A 24798-nucleotide genomic window follows, 5' to 3' on the forward strand; every position below is an offset into this window, starting at 1 on the left:
CAGCCTATCCTCATAGGAGGGGTGTTCCATCCCTTGGATGATTTTTGCAGCCCTCTGGATGCACTCCAGCAGATCCATGCCTCTCCTGCACTGAGGACTCCACATCTGGATGCAGTACTCCAGATGAGGCCTCAGAAGGGCAGAACAAAGGGGTGGAATCAACCCCCAAACCTGCTGGCCATGCTGCTTTGGATGCAGCTTAGGATACAGTTGGCTTTAGGCTGCGAGGCAGCCCCTGCTGTAACATGCCAACTGGCTGCAGCCCCAATCCCTTCCTCCACTGGATCAAGCTTCATTCTGCTCTGCTGGGGCTGGCTCACAAACGGTGCTGAGATCCACACGTGGCTTTGGTTAAAAGCAAACAGTTAGCATGCAGACTTCAGCAAGCTCTGCATGTAAGAGGGGTGGAGGAGAAACCACATGCAACAGCTGCTTACAGCAGGCACTCTTCCCCTTGCAGATCATCATCTTTTTTCATTGCTGCCTCCAAGCTGAATGCACAGTGGTTCGGAGAGGCCATCTCTGACACCACAACAGCCATGCACTGCATGGAAGGCAGCCACAGCCTGGGCCATGAGATCATGCTGGGTGAGTCCTGCAGATGGCCACAAGCCTCCCACCCTGCCTGCAGGCACTGAGCTACCAGCTCACCCCATTCGGTATCCTTGCTCTGCAACTCTGCTGCATGTCCTGCTCAGGGCTGAGCCTGTCCTACCTGACTGCCCACCTCCCTGCCTTGTGAGCGTGGGTGCAAATCAACCCCACCAACATTGTTTTTTACCTATATTTGTGCGCAGTGCAGGAACTCAGCAATGTGCAGTTCTGTTTACTTTCTTAGAGCTGCCTGAATGCAGCACTGGAGAGAGAATAATCCTCCACGCTCTAAGCAGAACTGTTTGTGGCTGAAGAGCTTTTTGTTGCCCTGAGCACTTAATGTTCTTCAAACTGCAGCCACTGCTCCCCAGGGCAGCTCAGGGAGAAAGAAATTAGTTAGAATTATTTTTAATTGCAAGCTCATATGGAAGGATATATTGCTTTATGTTGGCACTGCGGTGTTTGGGCTGAGAATTACTGTTTAACATTCACTTTCAGTATTTCATCTGGTGAGAAAAAAGGATCACTTTATTAGGCAGGAATCAGCCTGCTTAAAATAGACACGTATAGCTCCAGCTTATATAGGTAGCAAAAGAGGCAGTAAAACACACCGCTCCAGACAAAGAGCTCTGCTCTCCTCTGGCCAGCAGCAGCTCTGAGCAGAGAAAACCAGCTGCTGCTAATTCTCAGAGCTGCAATGGCCCATGCAGGCGCCCAGCTGCATTCAGCTTGTAGCAGCAGGCAGGTACTCACCCTGGAGCACTGCTGTTAAACCCTGGCAACTACAGCCCACCTCGCAGGAAATCAGTGATTTTTCACAGGTAAGTACATTCCCAGCTGCTGTTGCTTCAGCTGCAGCCAATGTTTGGCACTGGTTCAGGTTTATTTCAAAACCCCATGCAGCCTGTCATAGAGGAGACCTTCTGCAAGCCAGCTGGATTTCTATTTAAACAAATAATCCCCTCTTGTAAGCCCTTCATTCTCCTTCTACGCTTCTTTGCTGGAAGTTTCTCTGTGTGCCAAGATTATTTCTCCCCTGAAGTGTGCAAGGCATTTCTGTGCAAGCAGAAGTTTGCTGGCTGTAGCCGACATAAACAGCAATCTCCTGCACATGATTTCCTTGGTTCCTTCTCACTCATTACAGCCGATGCACCTTCTTGCCATGGAAATACTTCTTAGAGAAAGGAGAACTCTTCACAAAAGCCAGCACAGTCGGAGTCCCAGCCTTCACAAAATACCTGCAAAGATTAAAGAGAGTCCTCTGCTTTCCTTCTGTCTGGCCAAGCATCATGCGAGTGGCTGCTGCCCAGTACAGCACAGCCTGACCTCCCAAAGGATGACAGGCTGCTTCTGATGATCAGCAGAGCCTTTCAGAGCCAGGGCTACCCTTATCGGAGGAGCAGCGTTATGAATCAAGGCTTCTCCCAACAACCACCCCTTATTAAAACAGAGAGCTGTTGTTCTGTCCCTGGAAAAAGGTTTCTTCTGCAACTGCCCTTACAGCCTGAAATCTGAGGGCTTATGCACACTGCTGAGTTTTATGGAGTGCCTGTTCAGACAGTCCACAGCAGCAGAGCTTGAGCTCCGCTCCCCCTGTGACAGACCCCTCTGCAGGAGCTGTGCTGCAGGCATCCCCAGCCAGCTACAAGCTGCTGCAAGTTAACAGCACCAGCTCTACAATGCTTTTTTTTTTGGTTTCTGAACAGCAGACTCTTTTCTCTAAACAACAGCACAGTACTTGAAAGTCAATTTCAAAGAGCCAGACTGCGCTGCATGCTGTGCTGGGGACTGCTCACACAGCATTATTAACAGCGAGAGCATTGTTAACCTTCAACACGCTCTCTTTATACGCTGCTGCTGCCTTTTTATAGGTAGCACTGTTTAGATGGGGTACGAAACAGCCCTTCTAGTGCTGCTGCTTGTGTGTAGTCCCACTTGTAGTCCTGCTCCCCTTCCCACCTCCACCTAGTCCTGGAGAGCTGTGCATTTCTGGGGGGTGGAAAGGAACACTAATCACTAAGGCAGGCACAAAACCCACATGGCCCTGGTGCTCTACACCTCCCCCCCCCTTAGAGCAAAGCTATTAAATCAGAAGCAAAAAACCCAGCACTTAAAAGCCCAAAATTTGCACTCTCACTAGAGACAAGCAGGTAGAGCCTCACCTTTGGTGTTGCAGCACTTGTAGCAATGTGTGTTTTGGGTTCAGCTCATACATCTCTGCTCTTTCTTCATCTTCAAAATAAAGCTGAGGAAAGTTGGGAGAGTTACAAGCTTAAGCCATATGAAGACAAACTACTAAGTCCAGTAAAAGCAAAGCACACATCTCTCAGAGGTTTCACTAACTCCTACACCTTGAACTGTGTCAGACACTGATTTCAGCAGTGGGCTCTGTTTAGTGTAAATGCAAAGTCTTCTGGGCACGAACTACTTTGCCTTCTTACAGCAATGGCAGCAGGAACACAATTGCTGCCACAGACACTGTGAGACATCACCATCTACATCTCTTTATGTACAATGTACCAGCTCACTGGCCTGAATCTCAGTTATTGTGTTGATTACTGGTCTCCCTAACAGTACCTGTAAATACTTCTATTCCACACATGCTGCATACGATAGAAAGTACTTTCATCAACACACTCAAGTAGAAGGAAAGTCCAATTTCTCACCTCAAGATTGCTGGGAAGGTATTTCCTTTCTAAATCCCACGAAGGTGACTCAGCAAACATCACCATTAAATGATCAATAAATCTAAAAGCCAGAACACACATTTCAGCTCAGCGTTCAGCCCGATTTGTATAACTGGTATGTGAATGACAGTAAAAATACATCAGCAAATGAGGCGATAGACTTGAAAATAGGCTTATAGGCTTAGAGCACTTTCAAACTCATAGCTTCTTCCCTCAAAACTCACTGCTTTCTCAATGAGACCATACAACTCATACCAATGGTTTTAAACTTGAACAATGCAGCAGCGAGTTACTTTTTAATTGCCATTTTCACACTACAAAAGGTGTAAAACAAACCCTTCATGTATTTCATTTACAGTTGAGTTTTCATCTACACAGTCTCAACGGTGCCGTGGTTCACCACATCAGTGCTCAGAACACACTGTTTGTCAGCTGGCTGCTTATTTTGGCACTGCGTGAGAGCCGGCCAATTTGTTCTGAGAATTCACCACCAAAGAAAGTGAAAATGGGATGACATGCTTCAAAATACTATCTAAGCACGACGGCTTTATTCATCTGTTTGCACCGTCATTTTTAATTGACAAGCTATGGCCGGATCTGTGCCTACAAAAACGTTACAAATTCCAAGTGTTTCAACCTTGTTTGGCCAGCTGTGAGACTGGAAACCTGGAACGACTTGTTTGCATAGACAGCATTTCACCTACCAGCTGTTCTCACTCATTCAAACTCCTCCTTTATGAAAGAACGCTGCAGACAGTGCATTTACCTGGAGTTCTCATGAAAAGCCTCAATGAAGTCTGTCTGCTCATGCTCAGGGTACAGGAAGAGAACAGGCCAGTTTAGGTTGCCGTCCGCATCCAAGTGCACCTTTGCCCCTGTGGCACTGTCAGAGTGGAACCCATTCAGACATATTTCAGCCAGACCATCTGATATTTCCTCTTCCTCGCCTGAAGGCTCGACAACCAGCTTGATATTTCTTTCCTAGAAGAGAGGAAGGTAAAAAAGTAGGTTTTTGTTTTGTATTAGTTGTTAACTTAAAAAGCGTTAGAGTCCCGAGAGCTCAGGATAGAGCCAGCCAGGCTCAACAAATCCTTAACCCAATCCCTTGTGTCCACCCCTCAAAAAAAAACCCCACAGAAAGAAGTCCCCCCACTGACCCACCTTTATTGCTGCAAGCAGTCGCTCCTTTTGACACTGTTCTTTCTTTGCCATTGCCTTTGCCTTCCTTGCATCCCTCTCCTCAACTCGCTGCACATAAGAAAGAATTGTACCACAGTCATGCATAGCAAGCCAAGGCCCAGCACTACCCTGCTGACAAGTGGAGGCTCCAGCTGTTTGCTCTGCACATCTCAACAACATCATTACATGGAACCACATTTAAGGAGAAACTACGTTACGCAGAAACCTGAATGGAGATCTCTCCAACCAAGGTGTTTCTAGGTTAACAGTAAGCAGAACAGACCACTCCTGTAACAGGAATGTAAATGCCAGGCTGCTGTAACATTTACCTTTAATTTCTCAGCTTTAGCTCTCACTTCCAGAAGCTTTTTCTCTTTTGAATCTATTCGTAAGCCCTCCTCACACCACGCTATTGCTTCCGAGTAGTTCTTTAGCTCCATGTGACAGAGAGCTCCTAGAAGGATCAAGGCTTTTAAGCACCCGGTTTTGTAGCTGGCACGCAGCTATTACACAAAGCAGTGGTTATGAAGTCAGCGTTAACTCCGCTGCCTTCTAATGCAACACACTCTGCTGCACTGGAGGGTTGAGCTGAGCTGCAAATTGCCAGCAGGTCCAGTAAGCTGGGAGAGAATCTGAAGCACTTTAGCAGTCGTGGCATCAGCAGAGCGGTACTGGCTGCACTGCCCCATCCCTGGACGTGCACACAGCCAGATAGCAGAGCTGGGGCAGGAGGGGGCCCTTTGCTGCCATGCTGCCTGCCCTTACCCCTCACGATGGCTTTGAGGTGGTCGGGCTTCAGCTTTCTCGCTTGGGTCGCATCAGTGAGGGCGGAGCGGTAGTTACCTGCAGGCCGAGGGGAGCGGCTCAGAAGCCTGGACCGCACACGTAAACAACAGGCGGGTCCCGCGGGCAGCAAAGCACGGACCCGCACCGCCTGCCCGCTCTGCAAAGGGGGGTCACACAGCGGGGGGGGCTCACCCAGGCGGCACTGCGCGGCCGCCCTGTTGGACAGCAGCACGGCTCGGAGCTCCGCGTCCTCGAAGCGCCGCCGCAGCCCCTCGCTGTAAGCCCGCACGGCACGGCCGTAGTCCCGCTCCCCGAAGTACGCGTTCCCCTCCTGCTTGTACATGGCGGCCAGCTCTGCGGGGAGCAGCGGAGCCAGGTGGGCCGCGCGGCTCCGGTGGGACCCGCCGTCGGGATGTGGGAGCCGCCCCGCCCCGCCGCCCACCTGCGGGCTCCTTGTCCTCGTCGAACAGCAGGGACTGCAGGCAGGCCAGCTCGGGCTGCCGCGTCGCGTCGATCTCGGCAGGGCAGCGCTTCATGAACATGGGGATGGCCTCCAGCTCCTGCGGGCACACCGCGTCAGCCCACACCGCGTCAGCCCGCTCCGCCGGCCCGTTACGCCCGCCCGGCCGGCCCCGCCGCCTCACCTGCTCCCAGGTGTCGGGATGAAAGCCGTTCCGGTACCGCGGCACCGCATCCCCGCTTTCCCCGCCGTCCGCCATGTTGCTACCAGTCGCTCCGCCCCTTCCGGCCCCTTCCTGTCCACGCCCCGCGCCGCCATTTTGCCCGCTGTGGGGTGCGGGGCGCCCTGGCGCTGTGCGCGGACAGGGATCGGGCTGCAAATGGCTGCCCTGCTCGTGGTGCTCACATCATAGGGGTGCCGCACTGAGGGACGCGGTCGGTGTGTTGCGGACCTGCGGTCTGTGCCACCCTGAACGGCTCTGTGATGAACCATGCATCCCCACCCGCAGCACAGCTGTTAAGCAGCTCCTAAACTAAGAACCGGGCCGTTCCGACCCACTCCGCGCTGCAAAGGGGACAGATTTGGAGGCGGGGATCTCAAAGGAGCTGCACTTTACTCAGTAACTCAATGACACCTTCCTTGGGGAGGTACAAAACCGTGCCACAGCTCTGATCCCAAACCTCAAAGACGGGGGGGTCCTCGCAAACCCTCCTCCCTGCTATGACCACGTAGGGGTAGCCCAGCTTGTTGGCGTCCTTCAGCCTTTTGCCAATCGTCAGCTGTGTCCTGTCATCCAGCACCATGTCGCCCACCAGGCCAGGCAGGGCTGCAGACACACCATCGTAAAGATGCTCCAGCAGCGCGGCTCCCTGCTCCTCCTTGCTGCCTTCCTTGGGGGGGATGAAGCACACCTGGTAAGGCGCGATGAGGCTCGGCCAGCGGATGCTGTCCTCTGTAGACAGCACCTCAATGGATGCCGCCAGGATGCGAGTGACGCCCAGCCCGTAGCAGCCCATTTCTGCTAGCTGGAGCTTGTTGTCAGGGCTGTAGAAGACGGCGTTGTGGACAGAGGAATACTTGGTGCCCAGATAAAACGTGTGCCCCACTTCGATCCCTCTGCTCTGAGTGAGTTTTTCTCCGCAGGTGGGACACGCCGTCTGCCCTTCATCCACCAGCTCCACATTAGCTGCGAAATGCCCAGCAGGGCACAGCACCAACCTGTCCTCGCCGATGGCAGCTGGCAGCTGGAACTCATGGGACGCAGTGCCGCCAATGGTGCCGGTGGCCGCCCGCACCTGGACGCAGCGCAGCCCCAGGCGCTCAAAGAGGCCGCGATAGGCCGTGCACACCAGCTCATAGGTGTGACGTGCTGCCTCCTCAGAGCTGTCAAAGGTGTACATGTCCTTCATGTAGAACTCCCTGCTACGCAACAAGCCGAAGCGGGGCTTGGGCTCATCCCGGAATTTTCTAGTCACCTGGTAGAGGCGCAGCGGGAGCTGCCTGTAGGACAGGTTGCTGTTTGCAGCCACCAGCTCGGTGACGGCCTCCTCATGTGTAGGGCCCAGGCAGTACTCCTTGCCGTGCCGGTCGGCCAAGCGGAACAGCTCCGTCCCCATCTGCTCCCAGCGCCCGCTGGTCCGCCACAGCTCAGCAGAGCTCAGGCTGGGCATGTTCACCTTCTGCCCGCCGATGTTCCTCATGGCGCCGTCGATCAGGCGGATCAGCTTCTCCATGGAGCGCAGGGCGGGCGGCAGGAGGTGGAAGCAGCCGGGGCTGGCGGGGTGGATGAGGCCGCCCTGCAGCATCAGCCGGTGGCTGCGGCAGCCCGGCTCTGCCGCCTGGCCCTCACATCCTGCCGCAGCACCCACCTGCAGGTTCAGAGGCTGGAAGAGCTGTGAGAGCAACAGGCGGCCGTGAGCCGAGGCGTCACGCTGGGAGCTGCGTGCCTGCAGCTGCGGGCCTGCTGCTGCTGCTCTGAGCACGGGAAGCCCCGTCCGCAGCAAGGCCAGCATCGCGCCTGCGGGGAGGAAGCAGCAAAACACGGAGTTACCCGCAAGGTGCTGCGGGTACAAGAAGGGCGCACCGCTGCCACGTGCTGCTTCGTGCCGGGCGGCCTTGCAGCCTCAGCACCCGCAGCCCCGGCACTGCCTTCCCACCAGGTCCCAGTGCCTGCCTGTAGGTACCGCACACCCACGTGGGCACCGCCCCGCCCCGCACACACATGCACGCGGCCGCGCGCTCTGCACGTGCACGCGCGCACCCCAAGACCCAGCTCCCCGCGCCGGCAGCGCCCGCGCCGCCCCAAGTCACGTGACACACCGCACCGCCTTCCTTCCCGGAAGCCGGAAGTGCCGCTGTCTCTATGGCCGCTCACCAGCGCCGCCTGCTGTGCGGAGGCCTCGCCGCCGTCCGTGCGGTTGGGATCGGGCTGCGGGTGGCGACCATCGTGTGAGGAGACCGCCTGCTCTGTGCCTGCGTTATTCCGACACGGGGAGCCCCTTTCAGGCTGCTGTGGGCCTTTCCTGTTGGGATCCGGGCTGCGTCCCACCTCAGCTCACACTATATGGGGCCTACAGGCCAGAGCTGAAGCTGGGGCGTGTGCCATGTCCAGAGAGAGCACAGCCGGGGGAGGAGATAAATAAATACAATATTAATATAAGGAAGTGAGAATAAGCCCTTCTTTTTGTTTAAAGGTGAGATCTGGGGAAATGCTCACAATCCTGCCGTGATGGAGTTTATAAGATGCCGTGGTGTGCAGGTCCTGCTGCAGGGCAGGGAGTGAGTGATCCTGCACCGTTTCCATCTCCTGCTGCAGCTGCTGAAGCCAAGTGTGTTTCTGTCGGTGACTTACTGCCCGCCGAGCGGATCAAAGAGACAAAACATCTGGGGTTGATTTGCGGGGCGGTGTTTTAAGCGGGAGGGTTTGAGGCTGTACAACAGACAAGGTCTGCTGGGAAAGCTGATCTCTCTCATTAAACCAACAGACAGTGCTGGATGAGGAGCTAAGCTCGGTGCCTGGGAGCCTGTCTGCACTCTTTATCTTTTCCAGCTGTGCCAAGTGGGATCAAACTGAGGTTTCGGCCCTGTCCCAGTCACACTGGCTACATCCTGGCTGACCCTGGCCGTGATCTTACACAGCTGGGAGGGTCCACGAGCCCATAGTGCTGCCTTGCACATCCGTCTGCCTGAACTTCCTGAGCGCTTCCATTCCTTCCTGGGATGCTTCTGTAATTTACAACTCCAGGGTGATGTTTTTATGCCCAGTAAAATGGTACTTGCAGGGCTTGTCACAGAACCTCCCGTGCTTCTTGGGATTGCTCCTCCAGGGGGAAGAGGTGGCACAGGCTGCCACCATCGCAAGGCAGCTGGGAAACAGCCTCCAGCTCTGCATGTCTGCAGCTCTGAATGTGTGTCAGACAGCAGAACAGCCCCGAGGTGAAGCTTGAAAAACTGCTGCTTCTTTTAAGCTGCTCCAACTGCTTTCTGGGTCACAGCTCGTGATGCTGGGGTTGGTCAGGCATTGATTTTGGCCATGTCCCTGGCTGGTGAGATAAACATTAATGTCTAACAAATCTCAGTGTATACAATATAACCCCTCAGAGGTGCCGTGTGGGGACACCATCCCTTGCACTCTTGCAGTGCTGGGGCAGAACCGGGTCATACCTCACATGGGAATGTGGGTGCCAGGAGGGGGACACTGCATCCCTGGTGGGAGCCAAGCACTTGCTTGGCTTTGCTGGTACACATGGCCCAGAGAGCTCGAGGGATCTGCAGTGGGGACTGTGGGGCTCGGGGCAGCCAGGCTGGAGGCCCCGGTATAGCTACAGCTACAGCACCTCAGAATGAGTGGTAGGTGACAATGGTGAGGGCTGCCATGGTGAAGGCTGCCATGGTGAAGTCTGTCACAGCAGCCCTGGTGACCAGAGCCAGCAGTGTGAGACATGGGCAGCCGGGTGAGGCCACCAACTGGGCTCACAGCGGGGAGAGCAGGAATTCCTGGTTTAGCTCCTGAATTATCATGCCTACTTGGCACAGCAGTCAGAGGCATCCACTGGGGAGCACTCTAGAGTGTCTGTGTGGGATGTGGGCTCGTGCTCCCCACCCAACAGCAAAACCATTTATTAGTGCCTTAATTTGGGATGGGTGACAAAGCCAGCATGCGAGGCAGCGGCGTATGTACAGTTGTGCTCTGGCTCTGCCTTGCAGGGGACAGCACCAGCCTCTGGCTGGGCCACAGCAGGAGCATGCTCCCGGGCAATCCAGCTGCCCCATTTCCAGTTCAAGGTGATGCTGAAGAAGCGCAAATACCTGGTAAGAGCCAGATTTGATCCACCCTCCTGGGTGGCCAGGAAGCATTGGCAGTGTTGCCTTTGATGCCTAGTCTATGCTTACCATCTTTTTCCTTCTGCAGCAAGAGAGGCTGGGCCCAGGAGCGTACAACATCAGGGATTTCCTGCAGGAGACACAGCCCTCGAGCCTGAGGGGCATCTGCGACACAAGGGAGCAGAGGTTCAGAGAAAGATGGAGGGTATTTTGCAGCCTGACTTGGGAGCTGCTGGCATCCCTGTGAGCATTTCCCATCACCGGAGCTGACTGGGGGCTGCCCACAACCATCCCATCTCTCCTGCAGGACTGCTTCCCTGGGCCTGGCACCTACGGCCCCCAGGGGAACCCCTACACTCTCCTGGATGAGAGGGACAAGCGCTCCTTCTGCACACGAGGGCTGATGGACAGCAGGACAGAGAAGTGTGTCTTCCCGACAGCCACGGCACGTCCTGCTCTTTGCCCTGGGATCGTGTTTTTTGGGGTGGCTGTGTTTCTCTGCTTGAAATCTCCCTGCCATATTCCCTCTGTGCCTGCAGGGCAGTGGCTTGGGACCCGGCACCTACTCCCCATGGAGCAGCACCAAGGAGCCGCTGCGACGGGCGGGCAGACGCGTCACCTGCCAGGTCTTCTCAGGGGAAAGGGGGAAGCCTGCAGGCAGCTGGTGGCAAGATGAGGAGGTGTGTAACCTGGACGTCGGGTCCCAGTAAGCTGTGGCATTGCCACCACAAATGTGTAAGATGGAAGCTGCTTTATGCTGCACTTCATCTTGAGTTTTGCTTTTTTGGCTTTCTTGGATCTGAGCAGCATGGTAAGACAAATCCTCACAGCAGGAGAGCATGCCTGAGAGCAGTGGAAGGCTCAGCTCTCATAGTGAGGGGTCTTTGGGATGGCTGGAGTGACCTCCAGCAGCTGAGCCTCATGCTGCTCCTGTGGCCCAGCAGGAGGAAGACACCAAGACGCACGCTAGCACTGCCAAGGGGTTCCTGGATGAGCTGATGTCAAATGAAAACAAGAAGAAAGGCTGCTTCAGCACAATGCCACGGAACCCAGGCTGCCCCACAGAGAGGATCTTCTGGGCCACGCTCAGCCAGTGCCCGAGGGACGCGGTCAGTGGCAGTGGGGTGTTCCATTTCCACCCTCCCCAAGCTGCTGGGCCCACTTGGTGGTGCTGGGTACCGGGCAGTGCTGTGGGGCTGCTCTTCTTGAGAGCAGTTGGAAGGGTAAGAAGTTTCCTTCTGCACAGTATGAAGTGGGGCCAGGCTCATACGATCCAAAGCCCGTTGAGAGATCAGCAGACTTCAACCAGCCCCCGTTCTGGTCATCTGCCAAGAGGTTTGACAGAAAGTACGAACGCCTCTTCATGGGGAATGAGGTGAGTGAGCACAGGGCGGCCAGAGAGGGCACAGGAGCCATCAGGCTTTAAGCTTGCTCTGTCACTGTCTCCGATCCGTTGCTGGCACCCAGTGAGAGGACAAACCTCATCCTGCAGCTGTGGGCACCCAGTGCAGAACAAGCACTGAGATGGGCAGTGTGAGCTGGGCTGATGCTGAGCAGAGGGACAGGAGCTCAGCGGCAGCCACATCACCTCTGCCTTTCTCAATGCATGCTCAGATAACACAGCATGTCTCCTTCTCCTTCCCCTGCAATGCAGACCTCCTTTGGTTAAGATATTCCACACACTGTTGTTTTCTGCAGCTACCCGATGTTGCTCCACTGTATCAGCCACGCTGCCTCTGCAGCAATGGGGAAACAACATGTGACCTTCCCTTTCCAGAATCCTGTGGGTGTGGGTCGCTATAATGTCACCAGGAGTGAAAAATACCCTCGGAAGATCAGATACCAGTCCCTGTACCAGAGTGACACACAGCGGTACCTGAGCAACTTGAAGCAGGATGCCTACCTGCTGTAAGTGGCATATATCAGGGGCTGGGAGCACTTTCATATCAGCTTGCAGGAAAACTTGCTTTGTCTTGAGCAATTCTGGTGAGGCTGAGCATCTTACTGGTAGTTTACAACTGACTCGAGAGGCTAAATAGCAGAAGGGATGATTGTGGAGTTACAAGTGTTGGAATGGGACTGAGCAACACTTGCTGGCCCCAGAGCAGGGTCCCTCTATGAATGGTAAGTTAATGTCTGTGAAGAAGCGAGCAGCCCTTAGTGCTTCCCTCTGTGTAAGGGCAGTGGGAGGGTTAAAATGCTGCTGGCTGCCCAGGCACTTTAAAGGTATGGAGGTGGTTGTTCTTCTACCTTGTGAAATGCCGTCTGTATGAAGAGGAGCTACAGACAAATAGCGTCTGTCTGAGTTAGAGGAGGCAGCCTGGGGAAGAACCCAACAGTGGATGAGGCTCTCTCAGCTCATTCCTGGTGCTGGCACTGATTTGATCAATGGCCTCAAACAAAAATCGCGTTCTCAGACCGTGCATTGGTTTACCCATTTGGAGGAGGAAGATAACAAAGCTCAGTTCCATTGCAAAGGGCTTTGAAATCACTAGGGGGAAAACCCTGTGAAGTAGTTGGGAACTGTACTAATGAGAGACCTCAGGGCAGTCCTCTGCTTTCACCTTTGCTCGTGGCCAAGATTAGCAAACTGCTGTGGTGGTACTATGGGCTGACAGCTCTGCAAAAGCAGTCTTGATCTGCAGAGAGTTGTTAGAAATCCGTTTCGGTTCAATACAGCATGGCAGCCTTCAGTTGGGGCAGCTCCGAGTTAGCTATCCCATGATGAAGGAGAAGGCATAATGAAATCTAGCTTTCAATATTGCTGGCTTTGTTAATTTCGTAGCTCCAGTAGGAATAGAAAAAAAACGTCTGAACAGAGAGCAGGATGTTCAAATGCGCCGAATTGCTCTATGATCAAATAGCACCAGCTCCAAAATCACTTTTCAAGCTACAGCTTTACTTTCAAGGGAATAGCCAGGGCTTTTAAGAGCTCTGTTCACCTCCGTGCTCGTTAAGACTAATGAGATTAATCCAGCCAATAATTAGAGCTCACTGAATCACATCCTCTTTTCACAGCGAGCGGCTAAAGCCTGCTGCGAAAAACAAATGGAGTCATTTGATTTCTGCTCCACGTTGTCCAGATACCTGTGAAGAAAGCACTGCTGTTTTCCAAATGTAAGATGGTGCTGGAAAGCCTGAATTGGCGAATAAACCACGGACATGCCAGCAGATGAGATGGTGTAATGCGAATACTCGCAGTGTGCTGGCATGCAAGAGATAGGAAACAAGTCTTGCTCTGTGGTAATAAAACACCCTTCAGACATTCGTCAGTCTAACCTGTCTGTTGACTAATTCATTGTTTTCACCTTGGCCTTTATGAAGATGACACAGTGGAGAAGAGGATGTCCGATACCATACACTGACCACAGGAAGGCTTGCTGGCATGCAGCACTCATTCAACATTAAGCATTTCCTTCCCCATCAGCTTATACTACTTAAGGAACGTGCAGCTCTCAGTGTGTTCTGTGCACGGTGGCAGTTACCATGGCAAGCAGTGAATGGCCCGAGGTCCACCACAGCAACTTGAAAGGAGAGCTGGTCCTGAGAACGCAGCACCATGGCAGCTGGGAGAGGTCTGGGAACTGTCTGCAAACCTGTCCTGCTATCCTGGGGTAGTTACTTGTGAGGATCTTCATTACAAGCTACAACACACAGCTTCACTTGAATTAGCAATTCAAATACCAGCAGCTGGAGGGCATTAGGGGGAATTTAGTGTCATCATTCCAAATTTTGTAGCATATTAAGGCCTAGAGGCAATGAAGAAAGTGAAATGAGCAGAAAGCTCTATCAGCTGGAACAAAGGATGGCCATAAAACTATACCACGAGTGTGCTGGTTCACTCCACGTTAACCTTTACAAAGGCTCACGCCAGTGTTTAGACAGACTGGAATAATTAAATTTGGGTGTAATTACGTGTTAGCTGTGGCTGATTAGGTATGCTAATTAATCTGCAATTACCCTTTGGTGGGAGAAAGGATTGAACACAGGTAAAACTGCGGTAATTTAAAGAAATAGGGATGATTGTAATAGAAGGGCAAGCAAAGGAAAAGAAGTTCTCCGAAGGGAGCATTGGAAGAAGATGTAAAGGCTGTGACCAAGCTGCAGGAGGGCAGGAATGCCTCCATCCAAGCTTACGGAGTTCCTGCAAGGGCACTTCTCAAAGAAACAGAAGATGGGGATGTGAAACTCCTCGGGCTGAGGAGGGCAATGTGCCTTCATCCTCTCTTCTGTGGCTGGTCATTCAAACCAGGGGTTAGTTTTACCAGCAAGGAGAACTGAGAGAGGTGCTACAGCAGTTAACGTGGATAGAGAAATCCAGAATGTAGTTTTGCTCTCATGGGCCACAAAGTCACAGGGGAATGGTGAAGGGAAAAACCAGAATAACTGGCATCATGAGGTTCTTTCTGAGGCATAATGGAAGGGTGAAGGCTCAGCTATAAGGCATATCATGAGGCAGAGATAAGAGCAGACTCATGGCCTTCAATGGCATTCCTTCAAAGCAGTTTGCAGAGTTAGACTCCTCATTTATCAGCATTGCAACCCCTCTGGCCTCTCTGATCAAGGCAGCAGCTTTTCTTGCTAATTGCTGACCGCTTGTAACAGTACAACGAGCTTGAGAAAGGCTAAACAATGCCAATGAAAACAAGTTATCATTCGTTAAAAGAAGCCACTTTGAGCAGTACGCCGGCTATATCTTTATTTTAAACAGCCCATACAGCCAAAAAATAAGACCAACAGCAACTCTGCTTGTGCGTGTGTGTGACTGGAGTACAGTGACACTACCAGACCACATCATACCAAGTTCGCTAATAAATTAACGAGTGAAAAAACAAATACAGTGCATACCTAAAGATCATCGTTAAATGAGAGAAACGCAGCTTAAGTAAAAGTGTTTGCATATTCCTCTAGCTTTTTAAGCACTGGTGGGAAAACAGATTCCCACTCTGAGAATCAGTGCTTGCTTTCCTGTGTGCCATGAGGCCTGGAATGGATCACCGACACAGCCCTACCTCTTGCCCTGCTCTTGCATCTGTATGGGCAGCCCATGGGTTGGGCAGCACTGCATGCACCCTGCAGTGGCTGTGTCTCCCCTTGGCAGGCAGCTCCTGCCACCAGTTCCCTGCACAGGTGAGGGGTACCTGACTTGCACACCATTTGCCCAGCATGCATCGCTGAGGAACAGGCCAAGCTTATTCTTGTCACTGCTTTATCATTGGTTTCATTTGGACCGTAAGCATCCATCTATCAATAAATAACATCATTGGTTTAGCACTCATAAAAAAAAAATAAATCACAAAGCTTCTCACTGCAAACCATTTAAAGTGTTCTCTGTGTTACCCCACAAGCAGCCCTCAAGAAATGACTCTTTCCCCTCAAGCTCAGTAATGTTCGGATTAACAATCTGCCACACTGCTTGCATGAGACATGGGCTTGGTTTGGAGCCACGTCTCTGGCTACAGAGTCAAAACATTCCCATGCTTCTATACTTGACCGCATGAAGCGTGTGACCGTGCTGTGCACCAGAAGGGGGGAACTGAACAGTATTTACTATTGATCTCCTCTCCAGGTGACTGAAACAGTCCTTTTTACAAAGCCTATCAATCTAATCCAGCTAAACTGAAAAGCAAAAATGCCTCTCGAGTGAGAACCGAAGCCTGAGCATAGCAAGTGCTATCCCAAAATAAGAGCTCTTCTTATCCACAGCCACTTGCTCTGACCAACCTTGCAAAAATAAAGCCTTAACTTGTGAGGGCACGCTTCCTTGTCCTGCTGGTCAGGACAGAAGGGTCTCACTGACCCATGTTCTCTTCCAACTGAGAACTAAAGGCACTAAAATTAAGCAAAAAAAGAAAACAAAAGGCAAAACCCCAAAAGTCCAAATAAACAGACTCAAAACAAGCAAAGCCCCGAATTAATAATTGCCTATATGAAATAGCAGCAATTTTTCCAGTAGTTGTACAAAGCCAGAGCATTGCGATCCGGGAGCAAAACCCAACAGAATACTGTTAACCAATAAAGTAACGAAAACCTAAACCCATGTAACATTTCATAATCCAAGCCAGTACGGATCTGATAGGCACAAGTAAAAAGCATTTGCTTCACACCTCAGCGCTCAGTTCTGAAACGGGACCAACTGCTGGGGAGTGCGGTTGTGTGCTGAAGTACCACCAGGAGGACGTGGTACCATTGCTAAGCTGCCCTCCATCTTACTGACTGCGGGCAAGCGATTAATGCGACGATTCATTCAGCTTTGGCACCTCTTCCTGTCACCTCCTCACCACGTTCGGAAGTAATTTGAAATATAGCTCTAGTTTATAGCTGGCATCACTTCAGCGCCCTCTTTTCCAGTTACTTTTCTTATGCTCGGAGGTAGGTGAGTTCACCTACGTCCAAGACAGGTCCAAGATAACACAAGGTAATCAGCACTTCAGATTTCTCATAAACAATCACTTTTGAGTTTTGGAAAACTGTTCTTAAAGCATACTAAGAAATACTAAACATAAGTTTTATAAAGCATGAACTCATATCATTGAAATATCAACAAGAACGAGCTTATTTGGAGAGCAATAAAGCTTTTCTTTAAAAAAGGATATGCTGACTAGCTATAGTAAATTCATCTTTCCCTGATTGCTTCATTAGGCTGTTCAAGCTCAGTGCCTGGCAGCCTTGCAGATTTTGTCGTACACTTCCGGAAAGGCATCCTTGCAATTCATTTGCTCCCTCAGACTGTGGTATAACGAACCATCAAACATATCCCAGAACTCCTCACGGGTCATGTAGCAATCTGCATACAGCATCTGGAAACTGAAATCCAAGATAAAAGGAAGTGAGAGAGATGGTATTAACTGTGTTAATTATAATTAAGAAGAAAATGGACAGGGCAAACTCTGGAGGGCAAATATTCAACAGGACCATCAAAATGCTCATATGGATCATGCTGGGACACTCAGCCAATAGACAGATGCAGCAATGTCTTCCTTTTTTTCTTTGGATCCCATATTGAGAATAAAACTGGAAAGGTTTGAGCCAGCACAATCAGATCGGGTCAAGAATACAAACGTGTAGTGTAAGTGAAGCACAGGGTAACAGAATTCCATCCAGCAAAATAAATGGAATCGTCGTTTCATTGAATCACAGAATCCTCAGAGTTGGGAGGGACCTCTGAGGGCCATTTAATCCAACACCCCTGCAATGAACAGGTTCTACTACAGCAAATTAGGCTGTCAGGGGTCAGTGACAGATGGTGGGGATCTATCTCACGCCCACTGTGGCCTTGTGTATCCAGATTCAGAGCAGCAAAAAGGAGGCTGCAAAAGCTCCAGCTGTGGGAAAGGCTCCCAGTGCCATGCAGGGAGCAGTCAGGGCTGGCCTCCTGCTGGGAGGACACACGAGCCCAAGGACAGGGCAGAGTGTGTGCCTCTGTGATGGCAGGGAGCCCAGCAGCCCCAAGGGCAGGCGGGGAAGCTGTTCAAACTTTAACAGCCTGTGGGATTCCTGAAGGGCCTGTGGCCTGCTGCAGCCAAACAGCATTTGCTCTGCTGCTGCTCTGGATCAGCCTTCAAACAAGCCAGCCTCAATACGTAGTGGTTACCTCTGGAAGGACTGGGCTACCAGCCTTGATGAGAGCGGTCACTGCGCTTACACTAACGCTGCATGGGACAGCAGCTGGTTTATATCCTGCCAGCACGGACCTGCTGAGGTCCTTCTGATTACATGGACCACGGCTGTTGCAGCAGATTCTACTCCCAGAGCAGCGTGGAGCTGAAAGGATGCACAGATGACCTGTTTGCATGCTACCCAGCTCCCAAGCAAACACATTGCATCGGTGAGCCCATATATTTGGTTGGTTTTGCAATCAAATCACGACAGTGCAATGACATTATAAAAGTGCGACACCAAAATGAATAATTAAAAGGACTTACAATCATGGTTGTAGTGTTAAACTGCTGCAGTGCAACATAAGTGTGATGAAACAACATGGATGTAAATTATATGGTACTGCCATCATTCCAAGGAGCGGGAACCTTACCCATGCACGCTTCTCACAAACTTTTCCATTTGCCTCATGGAAGCCCTGGCTTCAAATTGCTTCGTTTTGGGCTCTCCATAAGCTCCAATATCCACGTAGAGTTCTGTTTCGTCCCCCTTGGGGTGGACCATACCAGGATTATTGGGCAGTAAGAAAGGACATAACCAAAGAGGATATACCTGCAGAGATAAGAAAACACGTGATCGATGTTTTTTAACAGAGCAGTGATTCATGCAATCTCTTAATACAGCGACAAAGAGTTAAGAGAACCAAGCTGGGATCAAATCTTACACAGCTTTCCCTCTCCAATTCTCTTGCTGCAGTTCTTGGAGCCACTTTCTAATCTCCGTAACAAATAGATTGAGACGCTCAGTCAGAACACTTGCAGTGTGCTCCAGGAACAACATCTCCCCATTAACTACTTCAACACCCGGATGTATGTTTAATGACCTTTTATACAAGCCGAATACTAAGTCTTAAAACAAATGGGCACAGTTATTGCAACAGCGATTCACTGCACTGAAAAGACACTTGTTCTTACATGAAGGTCAACGTGGAAGGTCTGGATGGATTTTTCAAGGCTCTTCATTGGGACCAACATGTCTTGCACAACATGATGTTGCTCATACAGCTTTCGAATAGCTTCTCCTTGGGTGAGTTTTAACAAAGAGATTTTGGGAGGAACCATCCAGCCAAAGAGGTAGCGGAAAACAGGGTTATTGCCAAAAGGAATGATATCCTTTAAAGAGGAAAGACAGGAAAAGTTAGACTTAGGGATGTGTAACTGAACCGAAAGACAATACTTGAGAATCCTCAGAGAAATATTAAATGAGATTTTTCAGTAAATGTAGCTGCTGATACTTTTGCTAAGCTCTTACAACGCAAATATGAACTAAGAGAGGTCTGGACTGAATTTTGCTACTGAGCCCTTCCCTGAGCATCTTCTTGTTACAACAGGATTTACAGACTTGTGTAACTCACAGTATTTCATCAGCCCCAAGTGATTGCAGAAAATAAAGTTTAGGAAGCAGCAAGCTATTATCTTAAAACAGCTACGAGGAGTTTCTAAGAAGAGAAGCTTGTAAAACTCTTGCAAGAACTGACACGCACGAGATCAGGTCTTAAATGAGTTTTGAAGCTGTACAATTTGAAGTACTTGCGGCACAGCAAGCTCCTGTTTGCCTGCCTTCTCCAGCAGCTGAAATCCAGAATGCAACAGAAGGAAACTCAAAATGTAGCAGTAGGATTTCTTCACAATGTCAAATAAAACTTTCACATAAATGCACAGCAGAAGATATATGCTTGTATAATTCAAATTAATGGCATTACTTTATAATGAGCGATATGAGCTTAGGCAAGTTTAGGAAAGGAGCATCCTCAGCCACAATTCCACCTTCATGTTTTTATCACTGTCCTTAGAAATCACTCAGTAGGCACAAAGACTTAATGCTTAAACACATACTTAGGTTTTACATTCAGAAAAGCATTCAGCCATTCATTAGGAAGTTATGATACAATGCCCTAAGTGTTGCTGAGGGAAAGATGTATGTACAAGTGGGAAAGAGCAGAGTGCCTTCTCATAGATGTTATTTCAAGTTTGGAACTGTTCTTACCTGGAGTTCCCAGAAAATACTACGTGTATGTCTGTGGTAATAATGTCTTGAGGGGATGTATTCAATTCCAGTCTTATTGCCTTTCAAATACTTCTCCACGTGCTTGAAGAACCACGGCTTGTAGTAGTTGCCAATCCTGTTTATCTGTAAGACAGAGGCTTATTAGCAAATCCCAACACAGGTAACAATAACAACTTAATAGACAACACCAAGTACGTCCCCCAGATCCCTTTACAATGAAGAAACAATGATACACCCTCAGTGATGCTTCCAATGAGGCTGTCTCAAGAAACTTGGAGAGCCTTCGTTTCTCCTTCCTGCCACATGCATGGCTTCCTCTTGTCCTTCCTCTCATTAAGATTTTGTCTAAATAGGGCTTTTGCATTACGAGCAGCTTAAAGAGCCATGAATGTGGCAGCACTGGATTCCTTCAGTTCCTCTCAACCCCTCATTAATCCAAAGCTTCGTTAAGGCAGAAGAGAAACATCCAAGTTGAGCAATGTGTTTTTCTATCGTCACACGGCAGTAAAGTGTCAGTTCAACTTCGGGGCATTGCTTTCATTGGGAACAACTTTAGTTACCTTGCTTGGTTCAGCTTCATCAGTCAGGACTCCAGTCATGATGACAGCTTCTTCCAAAGAATACACGAGTCCTTCCACAAAACTGTTCTCCTTTCTCTTAGATTCCTCAGTAAACTTCTCACAGATATTCCGCAGCCCTCGTACAGGCTCGTAGTGTAACCTGATGTATTTCTTGGCAGGAATCATTTGTATTTCTGCTGCAACCAGGAAACCCAGAGTACCACAAGACCAAGGCACTGCGTAAAACAGGTCTGAGTTTTCAGTCTGCAAAAAGCACGTCATACGAAATCATCTATCCGCACCGATAACTGCCAACGACATAACAAATGATAGCAAAATAACGTTTGGTCTTACTGGTGTACATCTCACAAGGCTTCCATCAGCAAGGACCAGTTCGTAGGCCACGCAGGTATGTTGGAAGAGCCCATAGATATGGGATGAAGACTCAATGCCCGTCCCCATGATCAGACCACCTTATGGAGAGAGCACATAAAAGTCCCAATGAAAAGCACTTCAGAATGGAGGTGATTTACCAGAGCAAAGTAAAACAGAGCACTCTAGGAAAGATTCCCACAAAGCAACGTGTCACTGCACAGGAAGTAAATGACATGCAGGAAATGAGTCCATTTCTTCTCATCACAGCAACCCTTACCTACAGTCAGGTCATCAAGCTCTGGCACCACAGGAATAGTCCATCCCATAGGATTCAGGTGTGCAGTCAGTTGGCCCATGGTGACCAAAGGTTCCACACGAACAACCTACAAAGAGAGAAAACTCAGTCCTCCCATCAGACACAGATTGTTTGGAATGAGTGACGACAAAACGTGGCTAACTGGATCGTTCTTCCATCTGTTATCAGCATTCAGAGCCTTGCTTTCCCCAGAGCAGTACTAAATATAGCCGTAACTGCTAAGTGATTCCTCCTCTGCCTCAACGTCTTGTTGCTCAGTACCCAGAGCCATCAATCCTTCTGGTCTTTGAGGCTCCAGCACATAGAGCTCAATGATTCCATATGCTGGGGTGTTGGTTTTTTTTGATAGAATGATCCATTGTACAAACTGAAACGCGGTGGGTTTAGTGCTACAAAAAGCCTTTGTTCTTTATGGAGTCGGGCTCCACTTCAGCTACACACACAGTAGAGCTGTACGTTTCAGTGGCAGGGCAGTGCTGCGCTACCTGTCTCTCGCTGTCTACTTCCAGAACATCCATCAGGTTGATCATGATGTTCTTATGGGTCTTCTTGTACTTCCCGACGCGCAGTGACACAGTCAGCCAGCCGGGCCGCCCGGTGCACATGTACCTCCTACCGCCTTCAGCCTTCCACTCCCGCACCTGCAAGAGGACACAACCACAACCACAACCACGACCCCCCCTTAGGCACGGCACCGAGGGGCCGTTAGTTCACCATCAGCCCCCCCGAGGCCTCACCTGCTGCTGGATGTGCCGGACTCTCTGGCCGTGCAGCCGCGGAGCGCTGTGCATCCTCCGCACGGCCCACGCGCGCAGCTGGTAGTACACGTCGAAAAGGATGGAGAGGGGCATCAGGAAGAAGCAGACGAAGATCCAGCGGTGATGCACCAGCACGGCCTCCAGCCCGCGGTGCCGCACCCACAGCAGCAGCAGGAGCAACCCCACGCACAGCGACCACACCGCCGACATGGCGACCGCACCGCACCGCAACACACCGCAACACACCGCAACACACCGCTCTGCACCGCAACACACCGCAACACACCGCAACACACCGCACCGCTCCGCTCCGCACCGCCGGACCCCCCGCCGCACCGCACCCGCCGCTCGCGCGCTCGCCGCCCGGCCCCGCCTCCCCCCCTCGAGCCCGAGCCTCATTGGTGGCTGCCGGCCTCCTCCCTGAGGCGAGGGGAGGGGAGAGACCAATCAGAGAGCTGAAAGGAGATCGGACCAGGCGCTGAGGGCGCTGATTGGCTGCTCTAGGCCGGCCCCCGCTCTCCCCTTATCGCGGCCGCCGGGGTTGGGGCGGGGCCGGGGGCTGGGGGCTGCTGGGCTGGGCTGGAGGAATGGGGTCCGTCCCCATAGGGAGCGAGGTGCGGGTGACCCCGTGGTGGGGACTGAAGGGATGGGGACAGGGGGCAGAGGTATTGGGGTCCCTGCGGTCGGGGTTGAGGTGTCGGGGTGGGGTCTGAGGTGTTGGGTACCCCCTGGTTGGGGTGAGGGTGGGGATGATGTATTGGGGTCAGGGTGAGGGTGTGGGGATGCAGACAGGGCCTGAGGTATTAGGGACCCCCCCATTCAGGGCTCAGAGGGCTGTGGGGCTGGCCGTGGGGCATTGGAGGCTCTGTGGAGGAGCTGCTTTGTGCCCAGGGTTGCTCAGGCAGACGGGGTTATGCTGGTGCCCTTAGGTCGGGGGGCAGAACCCCGTCATGTGCCTCTCGTGCAGCCTTGTGGTGCTTTTGGGTGCAACACAGAAGCTCCAAGGTGCCGTGCCATCTGCTTTGTAGAAAGGGGCAGCCCATGGCACACAGCTTGCTCTAAAACCCTGATGGGAAATCCCTTCTCTCCAGCAGGCAGGGATGTCCACCACGTCCTTGAGGAAGATGAGAACAGCGAGAGCTGTGTCCTGCAGGCAGCTCCAGGACATGCTCACACAGTGCCATCATACAGTCTGAGCCTCAGCTCAGCCTCAGGTTGCTGCTCTGGGGGCACAGAGATCCCATCACAGCACCACTGGGTCCAGAGAGTCCACCAAGGAGACGCTGGCTGGGCCTGTGCCATAGGAATGTGGTATGAGGGTGTTGGGGCTGAGAACGTTGTCAGGTTGTGACGCGGCGTGCTGACATGTCAGATAGCGCCTCTTCCTTATGGACAGCAGGAGCTGCACCTTTGGCTGCCACAGGGGAGCTGCATCACGGTTCAAAGCTCAGCCACACCTTGTAATCTCCTTCAGGAAACCCAGAGACGCCGCTTTGAACCTGGTTCATTCCTTTTGTCCCATTGCTCGGATCAGAAGGCTGCTCTGCAATGCTGCTGCTCTGCAATGCTGCTGCTCTGACGTTTGGAAACATTCTCCTCATTTTCAGCCTAACTTTATTCATGGCCAGATTGTATTCATTGCACTCGTGCCTAGGCTGTCCATGAGCTCTTTTCCTTCTCGTGTTTAAGCCGATGTTATCTGCTTTTGCTTACCAATTTGCCTGCTGGCTGGAATTATGCATGGAAAAGAAGTTTCCCATGCCCTACGTGAGGTTGCTTTAACCTCTCTAAAGGAGCTAAATAATTATTCTTCATCTCAGGGTGATTGAGTGCAGGGTTTATAGTATAACAGCACCATTTATTCATAAGGGGATATTTACACCCTCACAGTAAAGAATGCTTTGAATCTGTGGCTCTTTTTATGAAGATCCATTAAAAGTGTTTCTAACGCTTCCCATGCTCTGGTTTTCCTTAAGGCCACGTGCAACAAGGAGGGAGCAGGTGAGCTCCAAGACTGCAATGTGAAACCGTGCTTTGAAGGGACAGAAATGAATCCCTGTTCAGATTGCAGTGGAATCACCCATGTGCGTAGCGGTGCCAGGTACAGGAATCTGGAGGGGGTGAGGGAAGGGGAGAGAGGTTTCTTTTCAGGCTGATATTGCTTCAATTTTAGTTATTTTGGGTGTGAGCAAAACATCACCCAGCAACCGATACAGGCTTAGCCAAGCATCATTCTCAACTGTGGTACAAAAAGCCGAGGTTCCCTTGGTGTCTTCTATAAGACTAAAATCCCAGTTCTCCTCAGTTAAATTATCATCTTAAGGGTGCTTAAAAAAGCAGTCTTCTTCCTCCTTCCCTTCCTGCCATCCCTTCCACCCACTCATGCTGTTCTGGGCATGCTGTGCAGTACAAATGCTTCTGCTGTGACTGTACAGCAGGTTGGGGAGCTGATCTCACTGAGGACTTCAGATACTTCTTAAATGTAATTCTCCTCCTGCCCTGATCAGCCCTCTGAGGAGTTCATGCCCCATGTATCTCTGTGTAGGTGCAGAGCAGGGGCTTCTCACCGAGCACATGGACCATGTCCTCAGTGAATGCTCCTCACATTGCTCTGCCGACACTGGCAGCACTTGGTTGGTTATGAGGCTGGACTCAGCAATAGCTGTGCCACAGCTTTTGGACAAAGAATGGAAAGATGAAGCTGTAAAGTTACGTCATGTTGCACAGAGCATTCGAGCTGCAGACACAAGTAGGCTGAAAACTTGGGTCTCCACGAGGCTCAAGAGGCATTCAGAGGGACCAAAGGAAGGCATTGAGAGAGTGAGAAAGCCCTTCTTTCATGCGAGCTCCCTTAGCCCTGGTACTGACTGCCACAGAGTGCTGTCGGGTGGCACCGGGACGTCAGAAGGGTGGGCAATAGCAGTAGTGATGAAAGTTAACCAGGAAGTTTGGAAAGGCTGCAAGCCGCCTTCATCCCATAGATGAGCCCATGATTACTGGGGGTCAGGAGTCCCATCTGCAAATAGGATGTGATTTCAGAGCGTTGGCCCTTGTTGGTGCTCAAATTGGTATGTGAGAAGCTCCCTCTGCTGAG

General features: G+C 51.2%; 4 protein-coding genes across 5 annotated transcripts; 1 reads left to right on the forward strand and 3 right to left on the reverse strand.

The window, feature by feature from the left end:
* Positions 1-988: 988 nt before the first annotated feature.
* Positions 989-6093, reverse strand: TTC4 (tetratricopeptide repeat domain 4). Its single transcript, XM_072343629.1, has 10 exons — positions 5891-6093; positions 5689-5806; positions 5439-5600; positions 5226-5303; positions 4790-4914; positions 4443-4529; positions 4048-4262; positions 3261-3342; positions 2757-2839; positions 989-1832 (listed from the first exon to the last, which is right to left on the reverse strand). Exons 1-10 carry the CDS (start codon positions 5963-5965, stop codon positions 1733-1735), a joined length of 1125 nt encoding a protein of 374 aa, XP_072199730.1. The 5' UTR covers positions 5966-6093; the 3' UTR covers positions 989-1732.
* A 101-nt stretch (positions 6094-6194) lies between these two features.
* Positions 6195-8029, reverse strand: PARS2 (prolyl-tRNA synthetase 2, mitochondrial). Of its 2 annotated transcripts, none has more exons than XM_072343627.1 (2): positions 7967-8029; positions 6195-7723 (listed from the first exon to the last, which is right to left on the reverse strand). In XM_072343627.1, the coding sequence occupies exon 2, from the start codon at positions 7716-7718 to the stop codon at positions 6303-6305; it is 1416 nt and encodes a 471-aa protein (XP_072199728.1). In that variant the 5' UTR covers positions 7719-7723; positions 7967-8029; the 3' UTR covers positions 6195-6302. The 2 variants fall into 2 exon arrangements, with proteins under 2 accessions (XP_072199728.1, XP_072199729.1); XM_072343628.1 differs by lacking the exon at positions 7967-8029 and having other exon boundaries at positions 6195-7502; positions 7575-7855.
* A 1618-nt stretch (positions 8030-9647) lies between these two features.
* On the forward strand, positions 9648-13150 carry CIMAP2 (ciliary microtubule associated protein 2). The gene is made up of 9 exons (XM_072343851.1): positions 9648-9659; positions 9913-10017; positions 10118-10234; positions 10337-10474; positions 10569-10709; positions 10971-11138; positions 11276-11408; positions 11772-11937; positions 13048-13150. The coding sequence occupies exons 1-9, from the start codon at positions 9648-9650 to the stop codon at positions 13148-13150; spliced, it is 1083 nt and encodes a 360-aa protein (XP_072199952.1).
* A 1564-nt stretch (positions 13151-14714) lies between these two features.
* Positions 14715-22064, reverse strand: DHCR24 (24-dehydrocholesterol reductase). Its single transcript, XM_072343444.1, has 9 exons — positions 21684-22064; positions 21432-21587; positions 20908-21013; positions 20610-20728; positions 20256-20519; positions 19675-19818; positions 18603-18800; positions 18062-18240; positions 14715-16836 (listed from the first exon to the last, which is right to left on the reverse strand). Exons 1-9 carry the CDS (start codon positions 21912-21914, stop codon positions 16683-16685), a joined length of 1551 nt encoding a protein of 516 aa, XP_072199545.1. The 5' UTR covers positions 21915-22064; the 3' UTR covers positions 14715-16682.
* Between the last annotated feature and the right edge of the window lie 2734 nt (positions 22065-24798).

Source organism: Excalfactoria chinensis, chromosome 8, assembly GCF_039878825.1.
Source record: "Excalfactoria chinensis isolate bCotChi1 chromosome 8, bCotChi1.hap2, whole genome shotgun sequence".
NCBI classification, from domain to species: Eukaryota; Metazoa; Chordata; class Aves; order Galliformes; family Phasianidae; genus Excalfactoria; species Excalfactoria chinensis.